The sequence below is a fragment of the Panthera uncia genome, assembly GCF_023721935.1.
Source record: "Panthera uncia isolate 11264 chromosome A1 unlocalized genomic scaffold, Puncia_PCG_1.0 HiC_scaffold_17, whole genome shotgun sequence".
NCBI classification, from domain to species: Eukaryota; Metazoa; Chordata; class Mammalia; order Carnivora; family Felidae; genus Panthera; species Panthera uncia.
In genome coordinates, this window is record NW_026057577.1 from 35,251,089 (window position 1) to 35,270,749 (window position 19,661).

The following is a 19,661-nucleotide window of genomic DNA, read 5'->3' on the forward strand; positions in this document are numbered from 1 at the left end:
TTTTAGTCCTCTGAATTTCATGACAATTGATCCAAACTTCTGGTTTTCAAAATCGTTCCTGATACTTCTAAACTTAGCTTCCACATTCCACACTTCTTCTGATCCTCTCCCTCTCCTGCCCTCCCCACCCCACCCCCAACCCCATTAATTCACAAACTCCATGGGAAATCCTGCATTCAAGGGACATTTGTGAGGAGAGTTAGGAATAAAGTCAACAGCGTATATTTTCTAAAATATACACCTTAATGTGTGAAATGAAGGTAAAAATCACCATTAAAAGTCACATTCTAATCCAGTTCAGCATAGAAATGATCACACACAATTCAAAGGGAAAATGGACCTTTTCTTTCTTTAAATGAATAAACCAGAAGAAAAGAGCAGTTGGATCTCTGAAACTACAGAGACAAGGAAAGCAGGGGCTTTTAAACTCTTCTGTAAGATTCAATAATCAGAAATTTGTATGTTTTCATTTACAGTTTAGTTCAACAAAATACTTCTTGAAAACTCTTATGCAACACACTTCACCAATATATGTTTTACAGGACTCAGAAATATGGAAGCAGGTGTCCATTAATTTGCCAAATACCTGTAAATACTACGTTATACAATTACCAGGGTGCTAATTAAAATAAATTAGGTGTACTCTTTTAAAGTGAGAAAAAATATGTTTTAAGAAATATGCCCCAGACTTACGGTAAATCTAATGTAACTTACTATTTCCTAACAACTAGGCTACTTCAATCACCTGCAGGCCAGAGTGGATTAAGACTTATATAACCAACCAATTAATGCAGATGCTCTTTCACATTAGGTACTCATACTAAAATAAACCCTTTTGATCCAATCTCTCCCACTAAAATCTCAAAAGGCCCCTACAGTAATCTCCACCCACATACGAATTTCATTTTTAATACAATTTGCACTTAACCTACATTTATGCAAGGTATGTTTTAGAGGAAGTTTTTCATAAAATGTATAAACATTCAATGATATATTTCAAGGTGTTTGACTCAAATATCTGTTACAGCCATAGACAAAACCAAAACAGCATCACAATACAAATTATGTCAGCAACTGTACAAATATAATGGAATGGCTGAAGAAACATCATAAGAAGTTATTTCAATAAAACCTCACCACATGCTAATCACACATTTCTGTATCTGAGGCCTTCCACATTAAACTGACACACCTGAATACACAGTGTGTTTTATCTTTTTCTTTTACTAAGACAGCCATAACAAAGTACAGCGTTAAAAAAAAAAAAAAAAAGAAAAAGATATTTATCATAAAGCTAAAAATAAATATGTTAACACCTAAAGCAAATCTCCTTTAACGTACAGGAATCAAATTCTATGAGTAAATATTGGAAATATTAAACCCAAAAAAGACCATGAAATGCTCACTGCCAGAACTTTCATAAGGAGAGGAAAAACAGAAGATAGGAAGTAAACCAAGTATCCATTAAAAAAGGAGTAAATCGTAACCAAAACAAAATCTCTTCCTTATGTCCCTTCTCTGAGAAAACATGCAGCACGGCGTTCATAGGAAAAAAAGAGAAAGGGGCAGAATTTGCTTCACTCAACCTGTGCACAGATCTTCAATATTATTATGTAAATACAACTGGACGCAGATGCAATTAAAAGAGATGTTACAATCTACATACATTTTCAGAGCTTTGTAAATTAGAGCCCTAAATTGTTCCTAAGCCTGAGTTTACAAATTAATCCTCCATCATTCTCTCTCTTCAATCATCTTAACCCTCAAAAAAACGGTCAACTTTTTAACACTCAAGTTTCAACATAATCCCAATAAAAACTCTAATTCCACCTATAACCATTCACTCCCCTGCCTCTCTTCAGAAGTTTCACCATTAATGTGTAAGTGAAACAATGCTGAAAATCAAATTATGCAGAAATGTGTTTTCATCAGCATTACAAGTGTATGCTCAGTTTGTCTAATTTCAGTATGTAAGAAGCGATTTCAGTTAGTATGGCTAGTTTGTTTTACTTAAAGAGTATCTTTGAATGTCACTAGGTTTTCTCCTGTTCCACTATCATTGAAGGAACGTAATTCTTAAAAAGAAAATACTTGATTGACTACGCTCAGTCAGGATAGTCATAATTTTACAAACAAATGTGAACTGGATATTAAACTATGTTGACACATTAGGAGTGACCGCCCCTGGAAAAACAGAGTATAAAACATTTTTTAAAGCATTTTGAGAAAAAGCAATTTTAAGTGACATCTTAAAAAGTCAATTTATGCTTTCTTTTTTTTTTTTTTTTTTTAATTAAAAAAGGAATGCAAGTCAAGTTATCAGTGGCATACAGCATTTTTATACCTAAAGTCAGAAAGTCAGGATTTACTACAGTTGTGATCTCAACCTGTTCATCACTTGGGTCACTGCTCACAGTTTGGCCAGAACCATGTAACATATAGAGGAGAGAAAGCAACCAATTTTAGTTATATCAGGGCTGTTGTTTGCAAACAATAGACTAATTCAGTGATGGTGAGAAAAGAAACATTGTTTGAATTTACTTGGAAGAAGCTTTGTTCGGGGTAATCACAGTTCCCCGTGTTAAGTTAATGCCGTAAGGTATAAAGTTTTCCAATGTTAGCCAATTATCCTGTATATTACACCTTTTCATTAGGACACAAACTACTGATTATAATTACAAATCACACACCAGCATAAAAATAATCATTTCAATGGTTATTAAAGAATCTCAAAAGAACCACATCATCACTCCTTTGCTAATCGCCATAAGGTTGTCATGAGGCTCAAATTAAAAATAAGTGAAGGCACTTTACATGTCATAAATTCCTATAAAAGGCATTAAAATGATATTTAATGATTTAAAGTCACCTATGTTCATCTAAGACGTATGCTTCCAGACACCAGAGTTTACAAGGCTTAATGAAAATTCACTATCAACGAAAAAATCGGTAAGTCTTGTTCTATGTTTTTTTACAGTAAGAAAAATGAAAACAGTACTGTGGTAATTGCTAGAACAAAATGCATTAATAATCCCCATGAGTTTCCTAAGATATATTATGCTTCTTTGTACAATTACATTTTATAATTCAGTCTAATAGTTTCCTACAGATAACTTAGTCAAATCAACAGCACGCTTTAAGACAACCAAGCACCCCGAATCATTAATTACACTGCCAAAATTTTGATACTGAAAAATTTAAAACACAGCATGTCTTTTAACATTTAGACACAACTAACGCATTAAGAAATATCTCAAATTTCCTTACTGAAAACCTGTTAAGCCTTCCATTCAGAATGACAACAAAAAGTTGAAGTGGTATTCTAAAGGAAAGATTATTTACATAATAGATTAGTAGGCAGTTTACATGAAGGCATACAAGAACCAAGTGAGCCTCTTAAAGGAATAGAACATAGCCTAAATCTAGGTCTGAATTTTTTCCCCAACAAGAAAACCTTCCTCCATCAGGAGGATAGAAAAGAGACAAACACCATTGTTAAGATAGATCTTTAACAGAAAAAGTGTTTTAAAGAGAGTTTTAAATGAAATCTTCAATGACTAATTAGGAACAAAGAAAACCACCAACATTAAAAAAACAAAAAACAAAACAAATAACCTTGAAAGGCTCATGTCCAAGTAAATCACTGTCTACTCTGCCTTTCAAACAAAACAAAACACACCACTGATTAATCAATCCCGTGTCTCTACAATCACATTCTTATATTTCCTTCACACCTAAAATGTGACATACAATCTGAATTGGGGACAGGGATACAGGATAGAGACCTTAACCCCTATCAATAGATCCATCTCAGTTTAGAACGTCTTCCTGATAATTTCATTTTAAGAGACCTTTTTGAGGTCAAAAGGAAATGTCAGTATACTTATAAATGTCTGAGGAAAAAAGGGGAACAAATCAAATGACAGCTGAGAATTGAAGCCATCAGGTGTCTCTTTGAGAACTTGGAGGAACTCTCTGGAAAGGGAGGTTTTGTTTTGCACCATTTTGGCACCAATTCCTTTCTTAAAAAGGCTGAACAGCAGTCCCACCCCTAGGGCTATGGTCAGGTACACTGCTCACTGCTTTAGTAATCTCCAAACTCAAATTCTTCCACAGAAGCTTCAGTCTGGAGAAAAGGCTCATTGTTAAATCTTCTAATTTTAACCCTTCGATCTCCTCAAGCTACTATTTTACAAGTGTACAAACCCAGAGCACAACTTTTGATTTTGTGAAATATCAAGGGTACATTTTACTCTAACATAACAGCGTACTTCAAAGCACACACAAATATTACATATGAAAGCCCTCTTAAGTTTATGTAATTTTTACTTAAGATACCTGTTACTGAGCAAAATTATTTAGAATTTTTTAAATAAAATCTTCCACTACCGGCCAGTGGGATACTGAATGCCATTACTTCAAAGAAAAGGTGAAATGCTTACATACAGATACATCACTTAGGCATGATTGAAAGACCACCTACTTTCAAAGGACTACTTAAAATTTAGTCACACGAAAAAAGCACAGGAGTCGTTGGAAGACAAACACAAACTGTTGAATACTGAAGTCTATCCATCCATCTTACGTCCATTCCGAAGAGACAGAAAACCATCTGGCTTACCTTGAATAGCCATTAGAAAACACCGATCGGCCAGGGAAGTTCAAAGTCCCCAAGGAAGCCAAGTTGTCATCTCCAGATGCTTGACACCTATTCCAATTTTCTGAACCAACAGTAATTGGTGGAATGACATTGAAAATAGGCTTCTGATCCTGTTGTTGCGAAAGGGATGCTGTATTCATGTCATAGTGGTACATCTGGCCCCCAGAGGTACTCACGCCATGAACAGAAATGGCAGACATTTTATTACCAATTATATTTGCCCCAGAAAAGCTTGCCTGACAATAAACTGGGCCCAGTTTCTCCTGCTTAATTACCCCAGGGGTGCAGAGTTCAATGAAATCTTCTTTTTCTGTTTTCACTTGGGGCAGTGACACACTGTTGGGGCTTGATACGATCAGATCTCCATTATCCTTAATTTTAGGTTTAGTGTCCGGTAAAACAAGAGGCTTACAGTCCTCATTCGAGTTTCCTTCCAAAAGGAATGGATCATCCTCTCCTGCCAAAGGAGAAAGCAAACAGCTTTCATCTATCAAGAGGTCTGATCTCCAAGGACTCTCACTTGTCTCTTTATCTGGGGACCCAGAAGAAAATTCCAAATCCTGGAGTTTTTTCCTCCAAATGTCAAAGGTGCTTTGGTCTGTGGTATACAACTTCACATTGCCCCCGTTGGTGCCAGTCTGGCCCTTCAAATTTTGCTGTTCTGAAGAGACATCAGAGAGTGTTTTTGGAAACTCCTTCTCTGTGGGGGCAGCAGCAACAGCAACGGTTGCTGAGCTCTTGGGGTTCTCGGGAACACTGGTCGACCTATTGAGGTTTGCGATGCTTTCTTCCAGAAGCTGAAAGTCTGTTTCCCCAGAGGAAAGGCTGATTTGGCCCTGCTGTGGGAATCCCAGCTCATTTCCCATTACTTTTGTTTCTGTCTCTCCCATATACAGTCCCATTGAGAGCGAAACTGCCTTGGACAGATCCGGCTGCTGTGCATTGCTTCCTGAGCCTTTTGGAAAATCCACCAAAAGTCTTTGCTGCTTGGAGTCTGACTGAGCAACAGCAGCCAGTGACGGTGAAGATGCAGAAACCTTCACAGAAGCTCCTCCCCTTAGGGTTTTATAGAAGTCCATCACATTTCCCCTCTCCCGACCAAGCACACTGCTAGAGATTTCTTCTTTACTGGGGGGGCTTAATGATTCCTTGGAGTCCATCAGAGAATATCACCAGCTACCAGGGGGAAAAAAGAAAAAAAAAAGAAAGGTGGGGGAGACATAATAAGCTATAAAGTCACATTATCTCAGTGATCTGATTAGTAAGAGCCAGTTAAATGAACCTTTTAGTTAACTCTGACTCTTAATTCCTTGTTTAAAGTAGCTTCTGTCTTCCAGAATAAAAAAATCCGCATCCCCTGCCCCCATTCAGTGTGGCACATTTAAAAGCACAATGCAATTCAATTGCACAGCGGAGGGCAAAATTGTATCAAACTAAGCTTGGCTATTCATCCTGCCACTCACAGAACTGTAACTTTGTTAATCACAGACATTATAACTCATTACATCTGATTATCCTAAAGGTTCAAACTGATGTCAAAGTATTTAATTTAAAAAGAGTACGATCATTAAAATTCCTACTTCCTTTCAATCAGTCAAGGCTGTTTGCTTTTCTGAGAACCCATACACATAACATTTGCTAATTACTATTTTAGAATTCTCTCTCAAATCGCTCCCAAACTGGCCTCCTACCTGCTAGTCACACATCCAAACCTTTCAGTACAATCTATGATGAACCACGCACATTTTTAAAAAAAAATAAACAATGATGATCTGCTCATCTTCCAATACCATAAAAAGGACACGTATATTTAACCCATATTTCTTACTAAATGTGTCTGTTTCAAAGTGCCTGCCTTCTTCAAATTTTGGACACAGGAAATGAAATATGTTCTATACAGGCCAACTAAAATTTGGATTTTAAAAAGCAAAAGAAAGTGCAGCAGCTTCTCGCTACAAGTTTAGCTTACTTAAAAACAAATATAACTCCCTCAACCTTTACAAAACAATAGACTCCTAATGAAGCTTTTTTTCAAAATTGCTTAAGACCTTCAGTAGGAAACACTATTTTATCCCTAAGATTTTTCCCTTTCCATATAAAGAGGTACTGAAACAGAAAAAGCAACTGTGAAATCACGTTCATACAAACGCAAATAATACCCAATGAAATGCTCAGAATAATTTTCTCGTGTTCTAAACCTTCACCAATCCCAATTCGGAGGCTGTTCTCCAGAGTCTTGGGTTGCTAGTATATTGTTTCTTATCACGATGTTATTAAGAGGCAGCCCAAGACTTTGATAAGCAGATCTGGGACATGACAGATCCTATGCAATGGAAGGAAACTTCTGCTGTGCGGAGAGACCTTAAGCATAAACTTCAATGGCCCTCACGGGAAGTGCAGTGTGATGAAGGTGGAGACGGGGCTGGGAATCTGCCCCTACACATCTTGAGGGTAAACTGCTCATCTCCCCGCCCCTCCGCGGTGTTTCTCGGATAAGGATCTGTAAACACAAGGTATCAAATGGAGCCTAATGAATTTCCACGCGGCTTTGACAGCTGCCTTCCAACTCGAAACCAAAACAATACTTCAAAAAAAAACGAAACAATCCCTCAAACCACTTTATCCCCCATTTTAAATTGCAAGTAACTGTCACATTCACCGGCCTAAATGAACCGTGCCAAGGGGTCTTAAGTGGTATTACAAGGAGGCAGTTACCAAGCCTGCAGCCCCAAACGTCAAACTAGCGCTTGACCACAGAAGGATTCCGGCTAGGGAAGGTCTTTTTTAAAAGGGGCCACTTAGAAGCGTCAGGCGCGCAATGATGCCAAGCACTGAAGAACAAACCCTCTCCTGGGGGAGAAAAAAAGTGCAAGGGTAAAAGAAATGTGTCCAGACCTGTTGAGTTCTTTCTCCGACACGCCCACTTCTACCAGATAACGCCAGCCCTGGCCGAAGTCTCCAAGTTGCAGGCTGTCAGCCCCCTGCGTGTGTACACTCACACACACACGCTCTCTCTCTCTCTCTCTCTCTCTCTCTCTCTGAGCGCGCGCGCACACGCGCGCGCGCGCACACACACACACACACACACACACACACACCACACATCCCTGCGCGCCCTCCAGAAAGGAGACGCACTGGAGCCTCGACAGAAACCCTGATCGCGCTCGGGCGCACTAGGGTGGAGTGGAAGTATTCGGTCGAGGAGCATTCAGACCCGGCTCGGTGTTCACCGTAAAAAAGAAAAAAGAAAAAGAAGAGAAAAAAAAGGGAAAATGACGGGTGTTTGGGCGGCCCCCTGGGAGAGCACGGAGGGGGGACTTGGGGCGCCGGGAGTGGAGAAGCCAGAATTCCGCGCCCGGAAAGCGGAGCACTGCAAGCCGGGGCAGCTCGGAGAGGCTCCGCTCGCACCGAGCTCAGGTTCCTCCCCCTTCAGCCCGACCCGGGCACCGCGGCCGAGGGAGAGGAAGAGGCCAGCGCTGTCACCCGCGCGCTGCCCTTTCGTCACCGCCACCCGGCCCTCGCCAGCCCCCACCCCCACTCCCCGAGGCTAATAAAAGTTTGCAGGCTCCCGCCGCGGCCCCCGAGCCGGCCTCGCGTCCCCGGCCCGCACCTCGGGGGAGCGAGCCCCGGCCCTTCCCCACCTCTTACCTCTGGTAGAGGCGCTGCTCACCCGCCACCGTCCGCAGCTCCCACCGCAGCCGAGATAAACAACTTAGCGTGTGAAAGCAGGAGCAGCAGGAGGGAGAGATTTTTTTTTTTTTTCTAAAAAAAGGAAGTAAACAGCCGCCCCCTTCTCCATGGGGGGGAGGGGAGAGCCCCTATTTGAGAAAGTCTCCCATTTCCCGGCTGACAAGCCAGCCCCCCACCCCGTGCCCGTCCCCGCGAGCCGGGCTCCCAGGCGCGCGTCCTCAGTCCCGGCGCCCCGCCGCTTCGGCCGCTCCGGCTGTGGCGTCTCCTTCCACCCACTAGAATCCGTCCCCGACGGGCGGGCAGTGACTCGGGCTCCAGTCACGGACTCGAGCTCGCAAAATGGAGGAGGAGGCGGAGGAGGAGGGGAGGGAGCGCGGACACGCGAAAGGGCCGCCCGGCCGCGGCGAGCGAGAGGGACCGATCGGGGGGCGGGCGGAGGCGGCGCCACGGCGCGCACACACTCGCACACACACGCGCTCCCACTCCACCCCCGGCCGCTCCCCGCCCGAGGGGCCGCGCGGCGGCGGGGAACGGTGCAACCTGTTGGCGAAGCTAGGCAACTGCAGGGGCGGCCGCAGCCCCCGCCCCCACGCCCTCCGCGCTGGCCCCCGCCACCCCGGCCCCGACGGCGCCTGAACGCCCCCGACCCCCGGCATTGCCCCGACCCTAGCGGCCGGCCGCCGCCCCCCACTCCCCGAGCGCGCGGGACTTCTCGCGCCCCCACCCCCCAGAGAAAAGGGAGAGGCGGCGGCAGCGGCCAACCTGGTCTCTCTGGGGCGCGCTTGGGAGGGAAGCCGAGTTTCTCTAGTTTCTCTTCTCGATGCCTCCTTCCCGCCCCCGCCCAGCTCCGCGACTCCCGACCCACTCCGGAACGGGCCCAGTCCCCCGGCGGCAAGCGCCGTCAGCGCCCCTGCGGGTGACAGCGGGCTGTCTGGGGCGGGGCGCGGCCCGCAGCAGGGCCGCGGGAGTGGTCCGCGCCGCCGCCTCGGAGCCGAGTTGCGCGAAGTGTGTCACTTAGCACGGGGCTTACGAGGGTTGCAAGGAAACGGTGCCGCAGCGTCTCGGCCGCGCTCGGGGCCGGACAGCCAGACACGCCCTCTGGGGAGGCTTAAGGAAGGGAGGGCAGAAGAGGGGGTCGGTGCGTACATACTCTCGACTCGGAGGTAGTCGCGTGCCGGCAGGTCCCCCACCGCTGCATCGTCTGGGCGGCCCCGTCTGCAGCCGCCGCCGCCGTCGCGCTCTCCCACAGGGAGAGAAGTTGCAAAGCAGAACCCACCCTCCCCCGCGCTCCGACCGTCCCCCACCCTCTTCCCCGAGTCTGCGAGGCGGCGGCGGCGGCAGAAGGAGGCGCCGCCTGCCAAGTTCAACCCCCACCCCTCCCTCCCTGCTAGCGCGCTCACACTTGAAGGAAGTTGCACGCCAAATGCAAAACCTCCGGCGTGCTGAATTTCTTTGCACTTATTATTATTATTTTTAAGGAAAGCAGGGGGTGGCAGGCCTAAAAGCAAGTTGCAAGCGAAACAGTAAGTTGCTTGCAAAGTACGCCCTCCCTCCCCCGCAAACTCCTGACCTCTCCTTCTACCCCCTCCAGGACCAGTGTCCAAGTTTCCCGTGAAGGCCCCTCACCCGAATCTTGACATTTGCTGCACTCCACTAAGTGCGTCACCCACCCTTTCGTGTGCACAGGACCCCTACCCCTCCAAACAAAACAAAACACACGCAGCTTTAAAATGTCAGCATTTAACTCCCTCCAGCTGTTCCCGTTACGCGCCTCCCCCTCAGTCCGAGGGAAACACGTGGCCTGTCCCCAAGGAGAGGGGCGTGGGGCTAGGGGAGTCCGCGCGGGAGACGCCCGCCCCAGCCCCCTCCCCCAGCTCGCCGCGTCCGAAGGGCTTGGGCTTTGCCCGGACCGAACTTCCTACCTTGTGCGACACATATTATGATTTTTGTGACTCGGGGAAAGGTTGTGCTGTGTTGCTTTAGGGTTTGGGGCGGTAACTTTTGCGCCCCCACAGGTGACAGCTCTTGCCAGCTCCTGACGGGGGCGGAGGCTGTCGCAGCTCCACCTAATCCCTGCCCCGGCGCTCGGCAGCAGCCACTCACTCCTCAGGCAGCGCTCAGACGCTATCCGTGGCCACCTCTGCTCTGACTTCTTGAAGAGTATTGGGGAAACGCGGGCCGGAAGCCGCTCCCCGCCATCTTGGTAAAGGACGGTGACGCTTGCCCGGCCTCGCGTCCACCATCTTGGCAAGGGTTCTAGATCGCGGGCTCCGGAAGAAGTCCTCTGGCTTCTGAAGGGTAGAAACTGCCCCATGTGTTGTCCGTCGTGAAAGGAGAGAACTAAACATTTTAGTTACTCGCTTGTTCGGAGACGACCTACTCGGGCCGCCTCCAGACCATTCTCAGGCCGCCATCTTGGAAAAGAAAGAGCTGCCCTCTGCCTCAGAAAAGGGGACCAAAACCTTTGCCAACACAGAACCCTGAGCAACCCAGTTGTTAACAGAACCCCCTTATGTATCTAGAAGAGATGACTCCTCTTTTCTTTTCCCTTGGCGCAAGTCAGCTGGAGGGAGGCCCTTGCCTTGGGTGCTCAAAGGGGACACAGAATTTACTTCAAGAACGCTACTTTGCCTACTTGGCGAGTTTTTCCACCTTAGAAGCCCCAGTTACTAAAATCAAGGTTCTTGCATGGATTGGGTCCCCAAATCAACAGTTTCATGGGGAAAAAAAAACAATACCCAAATTTAATATCGTATGCGTATTTTAAAAGTGGGTTCAACAACTCATACCAATATGATTATCCTAATATGTCTACTTAAAAGTTATGCTAGGAATTGTATATATGAATACCTTATAAAAATATAACAATTTGCATATATATGTAAAGAGACAGTAACAGATACCTAAAAGAAAACTTCTCCCCGCTACATAAACCTATCTCAATTGAATCTCTGCTCTAAGATAACAATCCACTTCATCTCTTACCTCTTTAAATTCGGGTTGGGTATTATGTTTTTAAACAATACTTGACCGTACAGGAGTCCCCTTTAAGTTTCTCCCCACTCATTTTGTCTGCAGGTCCAGCAGATCATCTTGAAATGGAAAAGGACATTGTTTTAGGTTAAAAATTGTTACTGAAAACCCTTTCAATTGGGCAAAAGGGTGAAATTTTCAGTGGTTTAAATATGTCTGTTAATTTTGTAATTTCCTGGAAAAAATTCCACATCCTTTAGCCTTTCACATTCATCTGAAAGCCTGCATAAACTGTAGATTAACCTAGTGTCTGTCATGGTTAGAATTGTTAAGCTTTGTGGCTAATGTTTATTGACCATTCTGTGCATCGTTTTTTTTTTTTTTTTTAAATCATTCCCATTGAAATAATCCAAACCTGACTCCCAGATTACTCTTCCAGAACATAATTACATCATGCCATGTTCCTGCTCAAGTATCTACAATAATTCCCTTCCATTGTATAGAGATCCCAACTCCCATTTTGAGATTTAAGACCATTAGTTTTCACCTGCCCATTTCTTGAAGGCAAAGCCTCTTAGCTGATGCAACTGGACTCATATTTAATTAAACTAAAAATTCAGTTAAAGCAGAGGAATTATTTTTTAAAATCATACTTGCAAATGTTAAGTTTTAAAACCTAAAACTGAACATTTATGTCATACTTCTGTGAAAGCTTTTGTGAGCCCACTGACTGGAGTTCCCTGTCTTCATTTGTGTATAAAATATTCCCACATTGCATCAGTACAGCACAGCAGTTACAAGCAGACTGGCTGGCTGACCTCCACCACTAGGAGGAATATAACCTTAGGCAAGCTAATTCTTTGTGCCCCAGTTTCCATCATCGGTAAAATGGGGATGATAATAATACTAACCCAAGTTACTAGAAAGATCAAATGAGTTTCAAGTATGTGAAGTGCTTAGACAAATTCCTGGGACATATTAAGTGTTTAATCAGCAGCAGTCATTATTATAAATATATATATATATATATATATATATATATATATATATATATATATATAACTATTTTCTCCAGTTTCCAAATTGGAGCAAGAAATTAAAAGTACTTACAAATATATGTGAGTGTAGATTTCTAAATTTGTATGATTTAGCCCCCCTGACCTCACCCCAATCTGTTAAAATTGGCTTGCATACACCTGATTTGACAGTGATTGTTTATATAGCATCTTTCCATTTAGATTTTCTAGAACAACTACTTCTTTAATCCTAGTTCATCATTTAATGAATTATTTAAATTAATTAATTATAATAACAAGTGTAAATGGAATATGTTTTGGGGGAAAAAAACAGAAGGAGCCGGTGTAAACATATAGGTTAACTGGAGGGAGCAGAAGTGTGGGGAGTACAAGAAGTAACCTTGGCTTCAGTGTTCAGCATTCCCTAGGCATCAGTCAGTATGTTTTCCAGGGAGAATGGAGGACTTGAATTAGTTGAGATGAATGCATTGAGTAGTGTCAAGAGGAATCCATCCTGTTGAGGAAAGGGCATGGCATATACAACATCCATTCCCACCTCTATCATTGTTTATCACATATATTTCCTTTTACATAAGGATACCTCCTACAGCCCATGAGTCTTTGTCATGGCTCTATTTTCCACCTATTCTGTCTCTTCTCCCCCACCCAACACGCACACACACACACATACACACACACTTTAACTCTATAATAGTAAATGTAAATTCGCATCAAATAAATACTTATCACATTTATGTGTATTAATAATTTTTAATACGATTATTGCATATGTTAATTTTATATTAAGGCAACACAAGTGACTTTTGTGGGTTGTCAAAACTTACTTTAAAAAATTGTTTCGGCAGCTATCATAGCTATTAGATGCTTCTTTACAATAATATCTTGACTTTTCTTACAATAATAGTTCTATTCTTGTTTAACTTTGTGAGGTAAGAGGTACAAGAGAAAACTCAGCTAAGCTTTAAATGTCCCATCTCTTTCTGCCTCAGTATTTGCCTTTTACACCAGACATGTCTGTTATAAACAATTCACACTTAGTACAGCAAGTTCTTAATCATAATGAATTCCACTTTGGTACTTCTCTTTGTAATTGGAATTAACATTCCCACATGAACTGGGAAATGCTAAATTGTTACCAGCATCCCTGGTGTTTTGCTGCTTCTCATAATGCTTTCAATGATTTCATCATAAGCAACCTAAAATATCACAATTTGTGCTCATAGGCATGACATGCTCTGTGGATGTCCTGTTAAATCTATATTCTTTATGCTGACAGAGCTTAGTTTGAGTAGTACCTGATTCAAGAATGAGGTAAATATTGGCAGATAAATGAGGGAGATGTTGAAATAAGCAAGAACCTCATGTTTTTTGAGTTTGGAGACATTAGATCAAGCACACTGGATGATTGTAACAAATATTATGTACTTTGTTTTGCATTTGTGGCATTTGTGGCTGGCCATTATGTCATTAGCTTTCTTCCTCTTCTGATTTAATCTCCTTTTCTGTCCCATGTTCCTTTGGTAGAGATTGTTTCAATCTGCTCCATTTCTAGGTGGAATCCATCAGTGAATTTTTGAGAACCTACATTTCCATTTTGGTGCTTACACGTTATTTATTTATTAGGTCATGCTGGGTTATGTTTTGTTTTTAAGCTAATTCAGAAATAGTGGAGTTTAAAAGATCAAAACACCCTTGGTATAAGAATCCCTTAACAAGATATGAATGTATTTGATATCAGACTCTGGAGTGTTACAAAAGACATTTGTTACATTTTTAGAAAACTTTATCTTGGTATTATTCAATTAAATTTTCTCTAGCCCCCCGTTTAATTTTCAATATAAGACCTGGGTTTGAACTCCTGTTTTGCCACTTAACTGAATGAGCTGGGGCCAGTCATTTGCTCCTTTGTTTTTCTATCTGTACAGGAAGGATAATAATATCTACCCTACCTATCATCTCACAGGAAATCTGTAAGGCTCAAATGGAACGATGCATACAAAAAGGGGTTTTTAAACATCAAGTTTGGTTCAGAAAACAGGCAGAGACTTGCAGAATTTTTGCATCATCAGTTCATCACAACAAAAATGATTACTAATTTTATTGAGAAATTGTCATTGCCTCTCACATTCCCCAGACAATCTGTGCAATGGGCAGCTTAAAAGTTTAAGCAGAGGAGTGACAATTCAGTAGAGAGCTGGCGCCAGCTGCATGAGCTTGCAAGAGGCGACTTAAATTTTCAGGAATTTTTCAGTCACTTGTTCTAGCCAACATGAAAAACTAAGCTATTTATAAACTTACAGTTAAATAAAATATTCGAAAAATGAAGGTAATAAATGCTTAAAACTTCATTTTGTAATTATTTGACTACATTTTGCTACTATGATTTAAAGTTATCTCCCTCTGTTCTTAAAAATGAATGTACTATATAGTGATAGGATACAGCATATCTCATCCAACTCTGCATTTGGAAATGTTCTTTTGATAGTTTGCAATCCACCATGGTGGAGTATTTACACTAAAGAAATGGGAAAACTACAAATCAGAGCTCGATTTATTTTGTTGATTGTCTAAACTTAAGAAACTGATAGGAAAAATTTTAATAATACAAGTTAAATTTTAAAACTGTGTTTGTGAAAAATGCAAAAAATTAAAGAAACATTTTTCTAGCAGTTGAAAACTGTTACCTGATCAACAAAGTAGTCTCTCCCATCGTGGACAAACGAGTATTGTCCCCATATACAACTTTGTTGTTTCTCTTTCATCTTGCTTGTTAATGTAAAAAACATCAACCGGCATTCATGTTTGAGCTTCAGTGTCTTGAATGACTTCTTTGTTAAACTGGATTTTAATAAAATATTTATTTACGGTCTGCTTTTGCCAAACATGGTTGAATTCCAACTGTGGGTTGACAATGGCTGCGAGAGTTTGGCAAAAGTCACTGAAATCATTCTGTGAAAATCAGTGGGCAATATAGAATTTATGATAAAGAGTGTTACCTCTTTTTTTTTTTTTGGTAAATTGTGTGTTACACATCTTTTATATCAGCAAAATGTGTAATGTATAGACACATAGATACGCCCATACTCCCTCCCGCCCCTTGCCTGGATAGCAGTTGTTAAACATTTATCCGTGTGCTAATGGACATAGTTTAGTATTTGTAAAGATCACTCTGCAGTGTGGAGCCTGGGTGGTAGGAGCTCAGAGAGGAGGCAGGGAGAACAGTGAGGAGGCAGGTGCATAGGTCCAGAGAAAGAGGGAGATTCGTACTGGGTGGTGACAGTGGAGGTGAGAAGCTAGGATCCATTGGATAGCGGGAGCATTTTGGAGGCCAAAGGCAGGCAAACCAGTCATTCAGTAGCTCTATGGAAGGCCTGCCCCCTGCCCTGCTAAAGGAAGGCCATGTGGTGAAGACTAGGAAGCCTCAAGGGTTGAAGGAAGGGAGTACATAGAAAGCCGTACCTGAGAAAAGGAGCTGGGTGCTGGATGTAGAAGGAGGAAAGGAAAGAGAGGCAGTTCCAGCGTTTAAATAAATATCTTTGAAGCACATAGAGAAAGTTAGGCTTGATTGCCTTACAGCGGGAGTGGGGAGGGGAAACCCCAAAAGACAGTAACATGTCATAACTGGAACTCACAGACTCAGAAGTTTTCTTACTTATCTAGACATTGTATTAAGATTTTTGCCTACATAGCGGGATTATTTGTTCATCCCAATGCCTTGATCCTATCCCAGTGTTCGGTAGACTTTTGTTTTTTTCTTAGCATATGTCCATTTTAATTACAAAACTCTCACCCAGTCACCCTGTGCTGCACAGATAGTGCTGCCTCTTTTATGCTTCTGATGACCTTGTTCTCAGTTTTTCTTTGTTATATCATAAATAAGGGCATGATCATAAGGCACCCTGCTGTATTGCCTGAGAGGTAACAGTAAGCTCTGGCTACCACTGCTCTCCCTGCTGCTTCCTTTGCAACAGACAACCTATACTCCACATTATAGGTTGTATGTTTTGGTTATAACATTTTACAAGAGAGGTTATTAAATTTTATGGAATTTCTAAAATGGTAAATGTTTTTGCAAAAGAACGGACTCCCTCTTCCCATTCACCAACCCTATGGACCAGAGAAAGGAAAAATTCTCAACTAAACAGCTACCGATGACTGACACTTTGAGGCTTCAATTTGGATATAGCGATTTGGTTTCCTTTGGGTCTTCCCTATCTACCTGTGTTATTGATGGTTTCAATTCATGGAATCATTATTAATAGAAGGGACTTTCTGAACTCATTTTCTTTCCCATTCATTCATTTATTCAGCAAAATACAATTCCTTCAACAAAATAGCAACTACTACATATTAGGCCCCAGTATAAGGCAAGAGGGATATAAAAACCATTAAGTACAATATTTACTTCGGAGGAAATGGAGACAGATACAGTAATAAGTCATCCTCAAACAATGCAGACTTGTGTGAGCAATGTAGAAATGTGTGATACATGCATAAAGTACTACATATGTACCAAGAAGTCATCTGGGTGTTTAAGAATAGGGAGGTAGGTGTGGATGTAGAGATGGTAATCGGAGTGCTTTGGAGTAAGCATGACTGATTTGAATTATGAAGGGTCTCTTCCAGGTAATTTGGTTATTTCTGACAGAAGCAATACTTATAAAGAAAGCTTGTCATTAGTGTTCTAGCATGGGGTTTTGGTGCATTTAAAAGAAACCCAAATGTGAAAGCAAAAAGGAAGTTCATTGATTTACTTAAAAATCTAGAGGTTGTCAGGTTCAGGCATGGCTGGATCCAGGGGCTCAAATGATGTCAAAGGGTTTGGACTCTCTCTTAGCTTTACTTTCCTGTTTGGGCTTTATTCCTGAGAAGACTATCTCCACCAGATAGCCTACAGAGCCTTGATTTAAAACTTCCTACCAGCTTAGTAACTTCAATAGAAAGAGAATTCTTCTTTTCTACGAATTTTTGTGCATGCTTCTGGGAGGGCCTTCATTAGTGTAGTTTGGTCACATGCTCATCCCTGCACCAATAACTATGACCAAGTGATGTAACGGATGTATATAGTCTGATCAGCAAAACCTAGGTGGCGTTCTCACTACTGACATTTAAGAGTGGGGTAAAATGAGAGAGAAAGAGAGAGAAGAGATGCTCACTACAGTAGCTATTTATCAAAATATTACCAGTGATATACACATCATATTTTATACTTTAAGGGAGTTAGTAGTGACTAAAATGTTTGCCAGCAATGGAAATAACTCTGAAAGTTAGGCATAGCTGTTACGGGTCTTACTGATTTCCCTTCCTGACTTTAACAGAAAAAGAGAATGCAGATTTGTACTTTAAAATTTTTAAGTAGTACACACATGGATTGACTATTGCTTTACAGAAATAGTACTTCTACTTAATTGGGCCCTTTTCAGGTGATATAGTGATGTTTACAACTTTGAAGCTCGTTTCATAATCTTTTGCACAAGGAGTTTGTCCTGCCTGACGATGATTCTAACAAACACGATAGCATAGAGAAGGCTGCTGTGAGCTTCTGCCTACTTATTTTGCTACTTCTATCTTGACAATCTGAATGTCACGCAAATGTCTCCAGCCTGGGCACTGGGCAGGCAAGAAGCCAGAACCAGTAATAGAAGCAGGAGGCACTCTGTGAATACTTGCTGATTAATTTTAGCTCCATAGGCCTGATGGGTTTTCCATCCCTATAATTACCATCAGCAAATAGTTGTTGAATGATGTCCAGCATATTTTTATTCCTCTTTCCTTGGTCCTGATTTTCATTTTCTATTTTACCTCTCTGTGATTTCATCCCATGTGCTTCTGTTCATCACACCAACAGAGCCTCTTTGATCAGTTTCTAATTGCTTAATTGTATTCCATCTATGAGATATCTCTACCTATCTAAATTTATTTTTTTATGAAATAATAATAAGTTCTCTCTGGCACTAGTGAGGGGATAAACTGTGAAAAAAAATAGGTTACTAAATGAATATTCTGGTAGTATATTTCATACATGCTTTATAAGTCAGGTTTTTTTTCATTATATTATTAGAAATAATGCCTAATACGGCTATATGGCCTGACTAGGTCACTCTATAGAGCAAATGGAGAACAGTGAGGAGTGAGGGTATAAGCTTTGAATATGACAAGGGGGAAAGATTTTACAGAAGGAAGATCAGGGGCTTCCAAGAAAACTGGTTATCACTGTGTAGATAGCATTAGAAGATTGAAACATATCTTTAGATAGATATTACTTCTGCCTTAAAAAAAACTTTAAAATAATCCATGCTAAAATATACATGCTTATTTTAAAAATCCAACCATTAAATGAGAGAAATGCATAAAGTCAAAAGCGAAAACCCCCTCCCGCACACAATCCCATTTTGCAGCTATAACTATTTTTAAGTCGGTGTGCATCCTTTTAGAACCTTTTTGTCTATGCATGTATACACACACTATTTTTTAAGTGGGATTTTACTATGCATATTCCTCAATTTTATTCATCAAATGTTTTTGGACATGTTTCCATGTCAATATTTTCGGGTAATAGCAGCATAGGTATCTATTGTTGGCTATATTATAATTTATTTAAACTTTTCCTTGTTGATGAATAAATATTTGTTTCCAGTTTCTCACTATTGGAAGCCATGCTGCAATGAACACCCTTGTGGCTATATCTTTGCACCATTGTGAACGTATTTCTGTAGTATAGAATTAAAATTACTCAGGCAAATGTAATTGATAACAAATCATCAAGCGCCCAAATGTGCCACATTAGTGGGCTTATTGAAAATATGCTTGTCCATTACCAGCTCATTTTCTACTTTCATATTCCTTTAGGCATTCTAGAAAAATTCAATTAGAGGAAGAGTCATGGACAGCTGTGCCAAGCAGGCTTCTGCCTGAAGACCCTCACGTGTTGCTTAGGGACCCAGTTTTGCTAATCCATCCTTATGCTAACTGTATTATAACTTCAAGACGATTGGTTTATATATGAACTGGGAAGAGTCACCTGAAAGGGATCATTTAGGGATACCACAATGATTGTGATGACCAACATCCATCCTCTGTGAGTGTCTTCTATGTCCTCTATGAGGACCAGATGGTGCGTAGATATTGTTTTGCCCGCCGTGCATCTACTCTCCACATATGGTACTAGAATTTCAATTTTCCTTTGGAAAACTATCCTTTCCCCAACTTCAGTCCATATATTTGTGGTGGGATTAGCCCCATCCCAAACTCTATGGATGGGTCAGGCCTGTCCTATCAGAGACTAAGTTTAGAGATGGGTA

At 41.7% G+C, this 19,661-nt stretch overlaps 1 protein-coding gene across 9 annotated transcripts in view; it reads right to left on the reverse strand.

Annotated features, from left to right (window-relative positions):
- NR3C1 (nuclear receptor subfamily 3 group C member 1) overlaps positions 1-10,401 on the reverse strand; it is a 118,472-nt gene extending 108,071 nt beyond the window's left edge. Inside the window, exons 1-3 of one of the 9 annotated variants that reach the window (XM_049649404.1) lie at positions 7,556-8,283; positions 6,820-7,160; positions 4,622-5,836 (exon numbers count right to left, since the gene is read on the reverse strand). In XM_049649404.1, coding sequence (XP_049505361.1) covers positions 4,622-5,820 — 1,199 coding nt within the window. In that variant the 5' untranslated portion in view covers positions 5,821-5,836; positions 6,820-7,160; positions 7,556-8,283. Of the gene's footprint in view, positions 1-4,621; positions 5,837-6,819; positions 8,284-8,308; positions 8,437-9,112; positions 9,288-9,500; positions 9,635-10,272 lie in introns of those variants that run through there. The other 8 variants (XM_049649409.1, XM_049649407.1, XM_049649408.1 and 5 more) reach the window with 8 other exon arrangements.
- Between the last annotated feature and the right edge of the window lie 9,260 nt (positions 10,402-19,661).